This window comes from Anthonomus grandis, chromosome 2, assembly GCF_022605725.1.
Source record: "Anthonomus grandis grandis chromosome 2, icAntGran1.3, whole genome shotgun sequence".
In the NCBI taxonomy this organism is placed as follows: Eukaryota; Metazoa; Arthropoda; class Insecta; order Coleoptera; family Curculionidae; genus Anthonomus; species Anthonomus grandis.
This window is the reverse complement of record NC_065547.1, coordinates 857,366-875,163: the sequence shown is the minus strand read 5'-3', so window position 1 is coordinate 875,163 and position 17,798 is coordinate 857,366. Positions and strand designations below refer to the sequence as shown.

The 17,798-nt window shown below is 32.7% G+C and overlaps 1 protein-coding gene across 1 annotated transcript; it reads left to right on the top strand.

The window, feature by feature from the left end:
• Nucleotides 1-2,800: 2,800 nt before the first annotated feature.
• On the top strand, nucleotides 2,801-14,996 carry LOC126750166 (brachyurin-like). Its single transcript, XM_050459687.1, has 3 exons — nucleotides 2,801-2,968; nucleotides 3,181-3,398; nucleotides 14,379-14,996. Exons 1-3 carry the CDS (start codon nucleotides 2,906-2,908, stop codon nucleotides 14,920-14,922), a joined length of 825 nt encoding a protein of 274 aa, XP_050315644.1. The 5' UTR covers nucleotides 2,801-2,905; the 3' UTR covers nucleotides 14,923-14,996.
• The last annotated feature ends 2,802 nt before the right edge of the window (nucleotides 14,997-17,798 follow it).

The following is a 17,798-nucleotide window of genomic DNA, read 5'->3' as shown; positions in this document are numbered from 1 at the left end:
TTGGAAACAGATAACAAGTGCTGGGTGCCCAATATTGTGTGCAAAATTTGTGTTGAAGAATTACGTTTATGGGCCACTAAGAAGAGACTCTCTTTTAAATTCCAATCCCCAATGATTTGGCGCGAACCTTTAAATCATCACGATGACTGCTATTTTTGCGTTGTTAATATAAAAGGAATCAACAAGACGAACCGCTCCAAATGGATTTACCCCACATCAACATCAGCTGTGAGGCCTGTAAGGAGCTCAAAAGATACATCTTTACCATTACCATCTACATCTACAGAAAGTTCTGATGAATTAAATGAACTGAGTAGCATGAGCGATGACGAGTTTGTTCCAGAAAATCTCTTTGAACCAAAACCATTCGATCAAAGTGCACTTGATGATTTAATTAGAGACCTTGGACTATCCAAAACTTCGTCTGAATTATTGGCCTCCAGATTAAAAGAGAGAAATCTTTTAACTAAAGAAACTAAAGTTTCTTATTACCGCACTCGAGAAAAAGACTTACTTCCCTTTTTCGCTGAGGAGGATAATTTTGTATTTTGTACTAGTATTTCTGGTTTAATGACTGCCATGGGCTTGCAGAAATATGAACCAATCGATTGGCGTTTATTTATTGACTCGTCAAAACGGAGTTTGAAGTGTGTACTATTGCACAACGGAAATAAACTAGGCTCCATACCAATAGCACATTCAACTAAAGTTAAGGAAGAATACCCCACAATAGCACTGGTCATGAACAAAATCAAATATAACGATCATAAATGGGTGATTTGCGTTGATCTTAAGATGGTGAACTTCCTTTTAGGACAACAAGGAGGCTACACTAAATATCCTTGTTTTATGTGTTTATGGGATAGTAGAGCAAAATCAGAACATTGGTCAAGAAAAGAATGGCCCTCTAGGGAAGCACTACTTCCAGGTAGTCTTAATGTTATAAAAAAACCTCTAGTGCCACGAGATCGTATCATATTGCCACCCCTGCACATTAAAGTAGGTTTAATGAAGTAATATGTTAAGGCATTAAATAAAGATGGTGAATGTTTCAAATATATTTCAAGGAAATGTCCAAGTCTAAGTTCAGAAAAACGTAAGGCAGGTATATTTGATGGTCCACAAATTCGCAAGTTGGTAAACGATCCTAATTTCACCAGCTCAGTGTCAGAAATTGAGAAGAATGCATGGGATTCCTTTGTTTGGGTTATCCAAAATTTCTTAGGTAATAGGAAGGGTGATGATTACATTGCGCACGTCGAAGAGATGTTGTCACACTTCCAGCGACTTGGATGTAACATGAGCATCAAAGTGCACTTCCTACACAGCCATTTACACCATTTTCCTGAAAATCTCGGTGACATGAGTGAAGAACAGGGTGAACGATTCCACCAAGATCTTCGAACCATGGAGGAACGATTTCAGGGTCGCTGGGATGCACATATGTTGGCCGATTTTTGCTGGAGTATTCAGAGTAGCAGTTCATTCAAAACTAGTAAAAAATCATCAGTCAAAATTCCTGAGTGTATAGTTCTTGTAATTAAAAATGTTTGTACGTTGAGTGTATTTTTAATTCCCAAAAAATACTCCCTCCTTTTAACTCAAAAACTAGAGCTGACACATATAAACTGATGACATTATTTAATATCAGCATTAAAAATAAGCCTAGAATCATAAAAATATTCCATGCAACATACATGCTGTTGGGCGGTGTAATTGATCCCGACATTACATACTTATAAGCCTCTTATAAGAAAATAAGAGTTGATAAGTATATAAATTTATCAATAAATCATCTAAGTTCGCAAAAAATAGCTGGTTAATGTAATGTAATTAACCCAAGTTTGGAGAGTCACATAGTGGAATGAAACACCGAGCATCGTTTTTCACATACAGTATACACAGATCTATAATATAGTTTTCCGTATATAGTCAACAGATATCAAATGGATTTAAAATTGTTTTTATGACCTTAATTTATAACAAAAACCTCTTCTTAAAACAGTTGTGTAAACACAAGTCAAAGCACATTACTAAAGTAAACTTAGTAATTGTAAAATGATAATTATTGTTTTTCATGTGAATATCACAGCTATGTAGTGTAAGGTGTAAGAGTCTGATGATGATGAGTGAACTCATCGAAATACATAACTCTTAACAAAAAAATTGGCATTTTCATTTGTGGAAAAAGGTCTTCCCGCCCTTCCCAACCCGGTATATTAGTAATTGTTGTCAGGTTTTTAACTATTCCAAAATCCGTAAAATTACATAAGTATAATTACATCATTTTAATTGAAAAACCACAGTTAAAAATGACAAGTGACAGGAACGTGGATGACCATATCACTATGCAGACGATAGCACGATAGACGATGCATTTAATTTTCCTTACATTCTTAACTACTTTCCATCTCAGAAACTATTCCTCTAAAGTATGGCATGTGATCCATCAAATTCCTCAGAATTTCACGTAGATGTTCCATTAAAATAAAAAAGGGCGTACCCGTTTTCAAGACCCTTTATGTCTCAAGAAATTTAAATAATTCAATGAGTTGCAATTGTGTGCCCTATGCATACAAAATATTTATTTTTAGACCCAACACTTCTCAGTTAATCTGCCATTAATTAAGAATTTGCTACTGGAATCAATTATCCCATCATAATCCCCATAATCCCCGATATATTTTTTTAAAGTGAATTATAAATCAATATCTAAAAAAAAACAACAGTAAGCCTTGTCTACATAAACAACGCTAATCCTAAGCTGACGTGAAGATTTAAAAAAAAATTTATGTTTTCCGACACTTGCATCCCTTATCGTAGTACCGAAATTCGTATATAAGGCCAATGGTTTGGCAAAATTAGTACAGTGGTTAGCTGGAATCCAGAATTACCACAATTCAACATGAAATTCGCCGTAATTGCTTTGGTGTGCTTCGCCAGCACCTTTGTGGCAGCCGACGAAGAGGTAAGTCACTTCAATATTACTTACCCTGTTGTCACTTGTCAATGTATACTTCTAGACAAGTGATTTCCGTTTGTTACAATTGCTTACCTCCTAATGTCATTTGCCAAGTGACATACGTGGTGATTTCCGTATTGTAACAACGCTATGAATTTATTAAAAAGGCGGAAGTAGGGCACATTTTTATTTATTATATGGAATGTTTTGTTATTTAGTTCCTTGACTGGGGAAGAATTACCCCTCGTCATGTGACCGTCGAGCCAATTGGACCTCCGGAACCGGTCGTTCCCGACAGTAGGATCGTAAATGGACAAGTCGCCGCCCGCCACCAGTTTCCTTATCAAGTAGCCCTCATCATAAACAACGGCGGATTTTGCGGTGGATCCATTATCAGTCAAACCTGCGTCTTGACCGCCGCTCACTGTATCGACGGGTAAGTTATTCCCTTTCTTACCTAGTCTAATACCTTAAAGATGGGATACCAAAAGGAAGCTAAGTTTTTGGTTTTTTTTACTGAGAAATTTCTCAATGGAATTTCTTTTTCTTGTTTCAAACAACTCTTCTATGTTCAATAGCCGAAGTCTATATTGAACATAGAAGGAAACTTTATTTACTTTCTCATTTTAACCCTGAAACAGCACAGTTATTTTATCTTACGTACACTGCACAGTGGGGTCTCAGAAACCCCACTTGTTTTTTACGTTTAATTAACTATTATTCAATTTTTTTTTTATGTGTGGATTACAGAACAAAAAACATTGTTTTATTATCAATAAATGTTTAATAAAAGAAAATTCATAGAAGTACAAAAATAAAAATAAAAAATATATCTAGGCAAGTGCCTTCTCTTGCATTTTTTACAAATATGAAGCTATAACAAAAAAATATCAACAAAATGTAACTAGTCTCTCAAAAAACCTTAAAACTAAAGGAAAACCTAAATTTTGTAACGAGAAAAGTATTTTGTTTTCTTAGCCAAGCACTTCAATTTTTGTTCTGACACTCACAACATAGTTCAGTCCTATGCTCCAAACAGTATGGTTTGTGGCACATTGCACAGGCAAAATAACATCGAAACGTTCCCTTTGAGGTTCATCTACTCCTAATATTTCGCTTATTTTTAGACGTAGCGAGGTTTGCAAATTGATAACTTGTAAGCGTTCCTTTAGGTGCGGTTCGATTAGTGCCATTGAAAGTTCTTTTAGAAATGTTTATCTATTGTTTTTTCTTTCTTCTTTCCATTGAGGATTTGCAAGTGAAAATAGTGCCATAGCATTTATTCCGCTAGCATTCAATATATTAAAAAACATTCTAAGAGGCCAGCGTCAGCGTAATGTGACACATCTGATCAAACGCGTCTGTACCACCTTTGGTTTCATTATAGGAATGTATAAGGTTTGGTTTTCCATTTACAGTACTAAGTGACGAATCAGGATGCAAAGTTGATAAAAGCAGTACCGTTTTATTTTCCTTTGGTGTGTATGAAACTATGGTTTTGTTTCTGTCAAAAGCAAATAAGGATGTGCCTACATCTTTTTTCTGTATAAGCTTCAGAGGTATTTCTCTTTTATTTTTTCGCAAAGTTCCAAGGATTGTTAGCTGATACTGTTCCAACACTTGCTCACTTAGAGGTATTGACGTGAACCAATTATCAATCGTAATGTTACGAAAACTCACAAGCTGTTCATCAATGGTGCAGTTCTCATAGGGCGTATAGTATGATTTGCAGTTATTTATAAAAATATCCCATATTTGTCGAATATGAGTGAACTTGTCTACCAGTTTTCTAGCATTTCTGTCCATTTTATCATCAAATCTTAGACAAAGAGCTATAAACTGATATCTTTGCTGGGGCATGGTTGCCCGAAATAGGCCATTGCCGTACTTTATTGACCAAAGTTCATATATATTACAATTTGAGACACGTAACGCACCAGTAAGATACAGTAAGTAGAACAATGAATGCCTTCAATTCTGTCGTATTAGTTATTATAAGAGCGTAGCTCTTATTATGGGGCTCTCCCGCAGTGGAGTTTTCGCACAAAATTCGGACCGGTCGGACAAAAGTGTTTATAACTTTGGTTGTATTTGGGTTAGAGAAACGATGTTTACCTTTTTATAATCTAGAAATATGAGGCTTCAATTTGATTATTTTCAAATTTTTATCTGTTTTTTTGTTTAGGACTAGAACGCCTTCAAACTCAAATTTTTTTTCATCTATTTTGGTCAAGGGAATTCGATACAGGTCGCAAGGGTTTCTTGAATATTATGAAATTTAACAGATCGATTAGAGTTAATGAGGACCTTATCTGTATAGTTTTTGGTTATTCTCAGCAAACGGGAAGTATTTTTTTTTAACGCTCAAAGTTTCAGACATTTGTGATATTCTAGCCCTTCTGACGGTTTAACGGTATCTTTCCGGCAATAGTGACTCACAGAAGATGTGTGCGCCTTATCGAGAGCTACAATTTTTATTTAGGACTTTTTTTGAAAAAATGTTTTTTTTAGGAGAAAAATCAAAAAAACCCAAAAAAATTTATTTTTTTTAGTTTTTTCTGTGTAAAATTTTTATGGTGCAAAATTTAAAAAAAAATCATTTGAATTAATTAAACCTACATCCTTTCCGAATAAAACAAAGTATTAAGTTTAACGCTATCATTTATACAGGGTGAGCAGCGCTCAGTTGAAAATACCCTTTTTCACGCTTTTTTTCTTCAAATATTAATAACTTTTTATTGGCGGCACTTAGAAGTTTCATTCAATTGGAGCATTTAAAGAACCTTTTAAAACCAATTTTTCGACACACCCTACAATCATCTACGTAGAGCAGTTTTTGCTCTACACTATTATTTGACTTTGACGCCTAATACCGCAATGGCTATGCCACCTACGAAGACCATTTTTGCCCTCAAACACGCGGAATTTATCTGGCTATAATTCACTAAATCCGTTTTATTTCATATATCACCATTTTCCAGGAAAATTAAATTTTCCATGATAGGTCCCAAAAAATCGGTCAGCTGAATATTGGTACCCCTACGGGCCCGATGATCAGGGTATAAAAACTAATGTGGTCTAGCACCCAACAAGTGCGCGTCTCCGTGGCAACGAAACCGACGATTTTCGCCCGTTTCCACCTAAAATAAGACCCTTTTTATAATCGAAATTTAACTACTAAAACCGATTGGAATCGGTCCAGAATTGATTGCTAAACTGTTCCTAAGGCTTTATACTATTTTTCCATGTACAAATCATAAGGTAAAAACCTTTTTTTATACCCGAAATCATCGTCTGAAAATGGTCGATTTTGACGTCTACGCGCGATTTTATTGCCGACTTTTACGGCTGACTTTTACGTTTTGACAGCATGACGTCAACATGGATGAATTGGCTCGGACTTGCTTCCTAATTTCATTGATAAAATGCTTAAAATAGCTCAGAACTTCCTGAAATTGGTACGGAATTATTCCAGAGACTCTGGAGAATCCGAATATGTGCATATCTTTTACCAAATCGGGTTCTTTTAGCCGTGATAATTCGGCAACGTTTGACGTTTTAGCAATTTCCGTGTAATATAATATAATATTCATGCGACACAGTGTCTATACAAGGCATTTTGCTAGACAAAAATTACAACACAGTGGGTCCTAATGATAAAAAAAAATCTAATCGGGATTTAATGAGTATTATTATTTTATGTGGTAATTTTTTTTTTTTTAACTTTTTTTGTATTTGCCCGATTTGAATGAAATGTGGTATTTGGGTTTGGTTTAGGGTATAATTATTAATTTTTTACAAATTTTTGAAATATTGAGTTTTAGGGTCACGTGACTACCAAAACTTTTTTCCTATGGGTCCGATTGGATTGAAATTTGGTATTTGGGGTTTATTTATGACATAATTATTGGTTTGTATCAAAGTTTGTTAGTTTAGGACTTACTTTAAAATTTGCCAATAATCATTTTAGAAAAAAAAAATGGTACGGTGGGAAAAAACCAGTTTTCTTTTGTTTTCCCACTGTTTCATTATTATCTCGGATTCTGTAGCTCCGATTCAATCCGTTAATGGTTTATTGCATTCCTTATTCCGTTTCTGATAATCTTTTGCTTATTTCATTATATTGGCCCTTATATAAAGGCCAATATAAAATAAAGGATATTAGAAAAGACATATGGCAAAACCAGTTTGGCATATTTCAATGCAGGCTTTTATGATACATGATTTGCTAAAAATTTATGTTTTATTTAGGTAAAATTATTGAATTTTTACAAAGGGTTGATATATTATGCATAAGTGTGTGCTGGAGTCATATTATTCATTTTAGCATACTTATTTTCATCGCCATAAAAAAACACCTTTATCAGGCGTGACCTAGACCTAAGTCTTCACTAACCTTCATCCTCCTGTATGACTGCATTTGACTCTTAATTCTTTGCTTAAAAAATGCATTAAAGCCTTCGAAATGTATAAGGGATTGGACATAGAATAAGAGGAGATTAGTATGAAACTAAAAAATTTTTTGTAACTCTGAGGCAAGACGCTCTGACATTTCCTACGAATTTTCTGATTGGTATGCAGTACAATTATATCCAAAATCTCCTCGGTGAACAGTAAATTCCATGATTCGATAGGGCTGTGAACATTTCTTGCCTCTTTCTTTGGGCCGGGCAAATGTAAAACAATGTTATCTCGTCTTGGACGTCCTTGGCGTGCTGGCGCCTGTATGGTCTAACGATGCCCATTTTTTCGAAGTATACTGGTGACATTTCTTTGTGACGTACTAGGACCTCCTTGTTCTTCCTCTTGATCTACACTTTGTTCATTATCGGTGTCAGACTGTTGTTCAAGAACATCGTTTTCTTCTTCATCTGATAAGTCTCCAAAAATATCTTCAATGATCTCGCGTTGTTTTTCATTTGTCCACAGATTTTCAGCTTCAAACTCTAACTCTTTTTCCGTTAACTTACGACGATTTTCTCTCTTAGACTATCCATATTAGGAAATGACAAAAAAATCACCTCAAAACTTTAACAGTCGTTAACTGCACACTGGGGTCTGACGTACCCACAGATCCACTAATATCGTAATTGCAAAGTAATGGCGTTGATTGAATATTTGGGAAGATACGCAATCCTGTGTTAAAAAGTGTACCCGGTCGACTATCGGATTGCCGTTCAGTTTCGTGCACACGGTGCTGCCGCGAAGCGTCAAATCTAGGAACAATTTATTTTAGCTGCGTGGACATGGCTTTTGGCTTCTTTGAGTCAGGTTTTCAACGACGCTGGAATCTCCGGTTACGCGGCCGTGTTGGATATTTTTTTAAGATATGGGATGATGCTGCCAACTATGTTTTTATTTTTTTTTGAACATACAACACGTGTCGTTTATGGGGTGGTCAAGTGATAAGTGATATACTTAAGGGTGGAGGCATATTGAAATTTCTTAAAAGTTTAATTTTATAAACAAATAATTACTTACCAAAATATGTTTTTGAGACAAAAATTAATACAAAAATATATATAAAAAGCTATTTTTACAAAATGACCAACAAAGTTTAATACAAGTTATAATTCCAACAAACATTATGTTTCCTCCATTTTGTGTTCAAGAGGGTCAAGTTTTTAAATAAAAAGCCCGTTGCACTTAATTAACTAAAAACTAATATACAAAAAATATATGGAACAAATTTTAAGATATAAGTAGGTTTCACGTAAATATTATAAAGAATAATTGAAATAATTCATAAGACTTAATACCGATGGTAATATAACTTCTTGATCAATAATTTTTTGTAAAAAGTAACCCATTTTATCATGTGATTCAATATCTGAAAAATTGTGCAGCGTAGTGAGATCTGTAAAGTAAGGGGTTGTGAGTGAGGATGTTAATAGAAATAGAAAATAGGCCACATTTTAAGTTTTAAGCGACACAGGAAAATTCTCAATTACCAGTTGTTACAACTAACAACAAATACAACTAACAACAATACTTAAAACTATAAGAAGATACCTAGTAACAAAAAAAAAATAAACATTTTTACAACTATTTTGTATTTGTTTCCTAGAAGAAACTTCTTCTAGAAAATATATTTATTTCACAATATATCAGTTATTACAATAGAATGATATTATTTAATTATTTCAAAAATTAAACTATAGCTATATCTAATACAAGTCTTAGTACTCAACACCTAGATGTAAAAACATCTGTATGTGCGTAGTAAAGTTTTCTAATAATTTATTACATTTATTTGTAATATTATTCTACACCGTGAAAACCAAAACAAAAACAATTCTACTATAACAATTTGCATATACAATCAAAAGATTAATAATGTTAACATCATAGATCTCTTAAATCTACCCAAATAGACATAAAATCACAATAACTAGTTCAAAATCCTTACAAATTGATGGTGATTTTCAAAGATTACATTCTTTGTGAGTAATTTAAATCTTTTCATTCTAGAACATATTTTTACCTCTCTTGGTAATAAGTTATAAAGTTTTGGGCCAAAGTAGTTTATATACCTCAGATTAAGATTATTTAAACTTGTCGGAATTTTTATGTGTTCGTGATATCTAGCTCTTGTTTCATAGGAATGATCTATCAAAATCTTTAAGTTAGGTTGAGTGTGTATATAGGAACATGTTGTAAGTATATATAACGATCTAATATCTAGAATATCTTTATTAAAAAGCAAATTAGAAGGATATAAACGGTTTTTCTTAAGAATTATTTTAAAAATGTACTTCTGTATTATATTTAACTTATATAAGCTGTTATTATAAAGTCCTCCCCACACCAGTATTCCGTATTTTAAAATTGACTCTACAAATGCTTTATAAATGATAGTGAGTGTTTTTTTATTCAAAAATTCTCTTAGCAAGTAAAATTTATGAACAAGTTTTCGGATTTTGTTGGAGACATAATCAATATGTGTTTTCCACTTTAAATTTTTGTCGATTATAATACCGAGATATTTTGTAGATGAGGTCTCCTTAATGCAATCATCATTAAATAAAATCGAGGTATACTCAGGTCTATTTACATTAGTCAAAGAAAAAGCTATGTAATTAGTTTTTGTTAAATTCAAAGTTAGTTTAGAAGTTTCTAGCCAGTTTTTTATTTTTACCAATATGTTCATGGATTTGTCCCTTATGCTTTCCCAAGAATCTCCCGAAACAACAATTGCCGTGTCATCAGCATAAGATACTGTTAACCCATCAATCTGTAATTTTAAAAGGGAGTTTAAATATGTTATAAATAATATCGGGCCTAAGACCGTTCCTTGAGGAATGCCAATTTTTATTTTTCGTTTTTCACTCAACACATTATTTAGCCTTACCATCTGATACCGCTCCGACTATGCTTAAAACTATAAAAAGATATCTAGTAACAAAAAAAAACATTTTGTTTAAAGACCCCGCATCACGGTTATAAAGGACGTCAATAGAGGTGGTATAATTAAAGGAAAGTTGAGCGATATAGTGTCCTTTTATAATAAAATCTTAATACTTTGTAAAATCTAAATTTGGCAAAATCATTTTATTTTTTTTCTGGCGTTATTTCAAAATATATGACAAAAGTATTTATTAAATGAATAAATTATTGTGACCACTTTTTCTCGCCTATACGATGACATCTTTAAATTTAAAATACGACGTTCTGTCGTATTTTAAATTTAACTAACTTTGTTTTTCTTTGTCGGCGTTATATTGACCATTTGCAGTTTAACGACGCGGGAATCTTTGGGCGCCCGGCCGTTTTGTTATTTTTTTAAGACAAGGGCGATGATGATAACAGCGCTTTTATTTATTTTGTTATTGCCGATATTTAAATGCGCTGTGATCTCGCATAAATAACTAGATAAATGTGGTGGTCAAGTAATGTATTGGAAGGTGCTATCTCTTACAACTTAAATTTTATTAACAAATAATAAATTACTTACCAAAATCCTTTTTTGAGACAAAAATAAATAAATAAAAACAAAACAAAAATTCAATAAGCTTTTATTTATTAATTAGAAAATTAACAAAAATATTTAATAAAGGTGATGATATAGGTAGGTTTCACGTAAATATAAAGAGTAAATTAAATAATTAAAGATTTAATATCTATATACGGTACTATAGTTTTTTAGAGTCAATAATTTTTTGCAAAAAGTAGCCCGTAATGTGATTTTTAAAAATACGGGTTTGTGAAACCAGCCAATATCTCAAAAACTGTGTAGGGTACTGAGATCTGTGAAGTACACTTTTTTTGGACAAAAATATTGAAAAATAGATACCTTTAACTGAAATTAATATAAAAATAAAATCGCAAAATTTAAAAGGTTTTGAATAAGGGTGTAACAACACTATAAAATATAGAAAATAGGCCATATTTTAATTTGCAATACAGGCAAACACTTAATTACTATTTCTTAAAACTAGAAAAAGTTAATAAGAAAAAAAAAACAAATATTTTGTTTAACAGTATGAAGGGTCTCATCGCGATTATACAGGAAGTCCAAAATAAGGATGAGCAGTAAATGGTTTAATTAGGCGAAAGTTGCGCAATATAAATGCAATTAAAAAATTGGAAAAATGCCAAATACTTCCTAATATTCAGGAAAAAGGTGAAATTTGGCAAAATGGTTTTTTATTTGTTTCTGGCGTTATTTGAAAACATAAAATAAAATCATTTATACATTGTTGTAAACACTTTCTCTCATTTACAAGTTAACATCTTTTCCTTTTGTATTTCGAAAACATCGTCGAGCCAGTTTTTGCCTCCTGACATATCTCCATAAAACTTAGGTTTATGATCGATAACAATTCCAAGAAATCTGTTAAAATTATTCATTTCCAATTCTTTGTTGTGAATCATGAACTGCTCTGAACATAAAAACTTAACAATTTAGTCTTATCTATGTTTAAAGACAATAAATTAGCATCAGACCACTGTTTAATCATTAATAAATCTTTAGAAATTGTTCTTGGTAATGTGCTTTCATTAATGTCTGTCCATAAAATAGTGGTGTCTTCTGCAAAAATAGTGAAGAATCCTCTTATCTGGAGAGACGCCAGGTCATTTATATACAATAGAAATAAAATAGGACCGAGAAACGAACCCTGCTTACTACACAAAGTTCAGACAAACTGCCATTTGGCCAAACAAACTTTTTTCTGTCTAACAAAACAAAATTTTAACCATTCTAGAGTAACTCCCCTAAACTCTAAAAATATTTGTATTTACATTTCTTTTTCTTTTTAAACGGATATGTTGCATTCTTTTAGCCCTAATTTGGTTTTTTAAAACATCTATTTTAAAATGTACAGCACCCAACTGTTTTTTTGTATCGGATTTTGTGGATGAGGGACTTGATATTTGACATAGTTCATTTGCCTGTCGTTCTGGACTTATTATTTTACATAATTCTTTTTTTTCAGTTACAGGGTTTTCGGGGGTGGTACATAAACGCTTAACACTATAAATAAATAAATTTATATCTGCCTCATCATTATCATCGTCAACTGCTGGATTTCTCTTTCTGGAATAAGTTTTGATGGTGTCCGCTAAAACAAAAACATTACAAGGATAGAGTATTGCAAATAGCTTATATTTATTTGTGTACAATTGCTGTATTGTTTCCCTGTAACGTTACATTTCTGTAATTTGCTTTTTAAAACATTTACTCTAATATCTAAAATCTTTAAAAAAGTTTCAAACCAAAAAATAATTAGCGGACCCTATAAATAAAAAGTAATATCCTATAAAAAGCATTTTTATCCCGCCCAAAAATGTTTGTGATACGTCTTTAACATCTTCTAGTTAGCAAATTAAGTGGCCTGTTAAATTTAAAATATTTGTTTGCTGTAGAACTTTATTTGAAAAGCGAAGCTTTCTTAAAATAAATAGGCATTTCCAAATTTTGCTAAAAAACAAACAAACTTTTTATCCTAAAATGAGGAGATCTATCGTCCATTTACATTTGTGCATTAAAAGAATTATCCTGTCTATATGTAAGTTATATATAATAATAATTATAGTTATAATAATATTATAATACTTATTGTCGTAATAGGTAAGGTTTGTCACCAACTTGTAAAAGGGTTTGAAAATATGCAAAAAGGCAAATAGGAATATTTTCAGTCATGCGAGCACGAGAATGAGTATTAAAAGTATACCCACTCATGTACTTTTAACAACAGTTAAAAAAATCTGCCTATAAAAAATAAAGTGTCAAGTTTAAGTAATATTATAATATTCTTTACTTACCATTTTCCAAATTTATTGATAAAACTTTTGCATCTAAACTCTCAAGGCTTTGAGCGTTACATCAGGTATCAGACAAAGAAATTGTGTTTCTAGAGGCCGGTTCTATAATTTAGAGTAAATTTATAACACTAATTTGGAAGGAAACAGTAAAATATCAAAAATAATACCTTTCCATGAAATTGGTACAGCTGATTTTAAAAGTCTCTTTCGCTTATTACTTACTGCAATATATATTTTGTCAAAATGTTTTTCGCAAACCACTTTGTTTTTTAATAAATTTTCATCCATAACATATGTTTCCGCATTGCCTATATTTTCTATCCACTGGCTAAGCAACACTGGTTTTAAAATTGGAAATTTGAAAAAACTGAGAACATTGTTTTTACATTTTCTTACATTATTGCACCCACGATACGCACACTGATTAATTTTGCCTAAAGGAGCCATTGTCTCACAAACTAAACACATTTACATATATCTATCTATTTGTGATTATGATATCCAAGAAAATTTTTTAACAACTACCAAATTGCAATACGGGAAACACGAACCTGTGCAAAAACTCTCCCACACGACTCAGGGATATCGGCCGATTACTAATGAGAAGCGACGGACGAAATTATTTTCGCGCATACTGGAGAGAATCGCCATCTATTTTTCACGCATATTTGCGGTCACGCTTTAGCCCATAAGGTTGCGTATCTTCCCAAATATTCAATCAACGGTAATGGATTCACGTATTCGGCGTAGCGACTGTATTTTACGTGAAACGTGAAACGGTTGGTCAAAAAACGCACGCCTGCGCGAGTTACATTGAACAACTTGAGCGCCTGGGTTTTTTAGACCCCACTGTGTAGTTCTAGGGTTAAGAATTCAAAACCTGTGTTCGCATAATTTAAAAAAAAATTCAAATGCCTATATTTCGGCACCTGTCTGAGCACAGTATGCCATGTGAGAACCAGTACATTGAACATAAACGATTAATATTTTTAATTTTACTTCCGGAGTTCCGTTCCAATATGTTTCGAGGTTCAAATTTCATAATCAGTTTGCGCTACCATCAACACTAATGTTTCCACCGCATCTGTTGTCTCATTATATCTATTAAAGAGTGACAGAGAGGCCTTATATAGAGTTTTTTTTTATGCAGAACAATCTCCTCAATCCAAGTGATCGCCGGTGCTCATCAACCGATGGTAAACGAGGCCTCCCAAGTGAGACTCGCCGCCTCCGGTCGTTCCCTTCACGCCGGCTGGAACAGTCGCACCATGCAAAACGACATCGCCATCGTCAGGGTGAACAACATTCCGTTGAGGGCGGGTACCATCAGCATCGTCAACTTGGCCCCCGCCAATTCCGGAACGTTCGCCGGCAGTACCGCCACCCTTTCCGGTTGGGGCAGGACCAGTGACGCGAGCAACGCGATCGCCAACCAACTGATGACCGTTCAACTGCCGATTTTGACCAACGCCGTGTGCCAACAATCGTTCGGCTCGATGATCGTCGCCCAACACATCTGTACCTCAGGACAAAATGGCCGTGGGGCTTGCAACGGTGACTCCGGCGGTCCCATTGTCGTTAACGGACTACAAGTCGGCATCGTTTCCTTCGGAAACAGGGTCTGCTCCGCCGGATTCCCCACTGTTTACGCTAGAGTATCGCACTTCATGCCCTGGATCCAGAGTAACTGTTAATTTTTTTTTTAGTTTTGACTTATTGGCTGAAATGATATAATGTATTCTAATAATAAACTGTAATTTAAGAGCAACTATTTGTTTTTCTTGTTGTTCTTGTTTTGTTCAATTGATGGCTCTGCTACGAGGCAATTTGCCAGCACGATTTGGAGATTCGGGAAAACCGTCGGGTATGTACCCTGTTCCTCGAATCGACACTTTCACTATATTAAATCATCAATCACAATCGAAACTTTTCAATGCACGATGTCGCCTCCCCCACAATGCATCCGGCATCATCGGTCCTGCACACAGAAAAATCCCGATGGATCTTTTTACATTTTGTTGTGTAAAAAAAAATGTTTAATTTTAATACACAATTGTTAGATAATATCTCACAGTCCTGTATAAAAATTCTCAGGCATTTTGTATATGGTTTAATGTGTATAATTCATACAATTATTGCATATTAAATTAATACACCATAAGTGGATATTAATTATTAGGATAATATGTATAAATATTCCACATTTTTTTTTTTTAAATCCAATGCAGTTTGGTAAAAAATCTAATAACCAAGTATATTTTTACCACAATTTTTAATTAATTTTTTCTTCTGGCTTGTGTTGATTTTATTTACAATTGTGTAGAATAAATAAGATTCTTGCTAATAGCCCTTCACAATTATTGAATTTTAAAACATGTATTGTGTAGTTATAATACACAATTGTGTAAAAAGGGGGACGCGCCCGACGCCCTTGCCTTTGCCGCTAGAACTTCGTTGTTAGCGTCAATGTTGCCAGATTCAATATTAAACAGTTGTAAAGGTATGCATCAAAATTTGCAGTCGATTTAAAGTTGTTAATTGAAAATAATTTAATAGGATATTTAAAAATAAGCCCAATCAGCATATGTTCTAATTTTATTTATTTAAATAATATCGTGATAATAACACGCGCAAGGAAAAAGGAAACGTAACTTTTTTAATTGGCGGTGTAATCTTTAAGATACATTTGATTTGGCAGCATTGCTATAATTCCCAGTGTCACCAGTGTTCCCAGCATTAATTTGTTTTAAGATTTTTTCGTTTCGTTAAGTGTTAAAAGTGTTAAAATTGCATAATAAAAAAATGGATATATTCGTTGAAGATAAACTTTAGGAGTGGGGTTTATTGGACCAACTCCAGGAACATATTATTATGTACCTGTAAATAAAACCCTTAGCTTAAAACTGTATGTTGTTAATATGTAGCTATGTACCTAGATAAGAATTTTCGTTAAGTTCCTAATTACGTTCATATTAGGTATTTCTATTTTCTTTTAAGTTTTTTCGTTTTGTTGTGTCATTTATTTTTATTAAGTGATTTTGAAATAAATTGATGAAGGGCGATTTAAAACGAAATAACAATCATTTTGATTTCCATGGGATATGAAAATCCGGTATATGTAAACATGCCAAAGCCTTAGTTATTGTAAACGAACCACCCCATAGTCAACACATTTTTAAGTTCTACATAAAATGTTAAAAATTTTCATATATCATAATGTCATACTTGTTAACAATTTTTTTAATATAAGGTGTTGAAAATGGCACTTTTTATGACTTTAAAATGGATCTAAAGCTAATTCTGTTATGAAGCAAAAAAAAACAGATTTCAATTTTCCATTTCGAGTTTTTAATTTAAACTTTTTAAATGATTTCTAAGGTTTTTTTTTCTATTTTTAACAGAATTAACTCTAAAGCCTCGGTAAGTTCTGAAAAGTGCAATTTTCAACACCATGTGTTAAAAAAAATTGATAGCAGTAAATGATTGTTGTTTTGTTAACAATTACCTGCCTGATATACTGTAGATGTTAAGTAACTACATACATATATATGTACAGGGTAATTTTTTATATTTGCAAGCCCATATACAGGGGTTAATATTAGTGATAGAGAAAAACTTTTTGTACAAAAGATGCATACTTTTTTCCGTATTATCTTTTAGAGTTGTAAAAAAAACAAAAGCGCATAGCAAAGTTAATAAAACAATATGTAAGTGGATTTTTTTAAAATGAAATACTATATATATATTCTGCCAAATCGAAAGACCTTTTTTTCCTTGATTTTAAAAATGTATAGGTTGGTAATATTTAGATGAGCCGTTTTTAAGTTATTTAAGCTTAAAATTTTTATAAATTAAAATCGTGATCGCCGATCATGGAGTGCCGAGACGTTCCGCATACTTCAACGTGACATATTAATTGTTATTATATCGATTTAATTCAAATTAAAGTTCTTACCATGGAAAATCACGACTAATTTAACTTAATTTTAATTGACTTCACTTTAACTAATTTAATTTAATTTGATTAAAGTTTCTTTTAAAGTTCTCTAAAAACAAAAAACTACTTAAAATTTTTCCTTATTAATAACCCATTTCCTTATGAGTTGGGTTGGTCTAAATTAAAACGACACATATGTCACGTTGACGTATGCAGAACGTCTCGGCACTCCATGATCAACTTGGCGAACACGATTTAAATTTATAAAAAATGTAAACTTGAATAATTTAAAAACAGTCCTTCCAAATATAAACAAGCTACATCTTTTTAAAATCAGGGAAAAAAGGTCTTTAGATCTAGCAGAATATATATAGAGCTATATTTAATAAAATCAACTTATTGCTATTGTTTTATTAACTTTGCAATGCGCTTTTGTTTTTTTTACAAATCTAAAAGATAATACGCAAAAAAGTATGCAACTTTTGTATAAAAAGTTTTTCTCTATCACTTACATTACCCCTGTTTATGGGCACGCAAATATAAAAAAGGACCCTGTACATAAATGTATGTATTTATTAGCCTTATTTAAAATCCTGTTTTTACAACTAAGAATTTCCATTTTAAGTTCCTATT

Excerpts from the sequence above, each read along its gene's own strand:
- LOC126750166 (XM_050459687.1), top strand. The coding sequence starts at position 2,906 with ATGAAATTCGCCGTAATTGCTTTGGTGTGCTTCGCCAGCACCTTTGTG. Across the intron at positions 2,969-3,180 it reads TTGTGGCAGCCGACGAAGAG|TTCCTTGACTGGGGAAGAAT; the intron begins GTAAGTCACTTC and ends TTTGTTATTTAG. Across the intron at positions 3,399-14,378 it reads GCCGCTCACTGTATCGACGG|AACAATCTCCTCAATCCAAG; the intron begins GTAAGTTATTCC and ends TTTTTTATGCAG.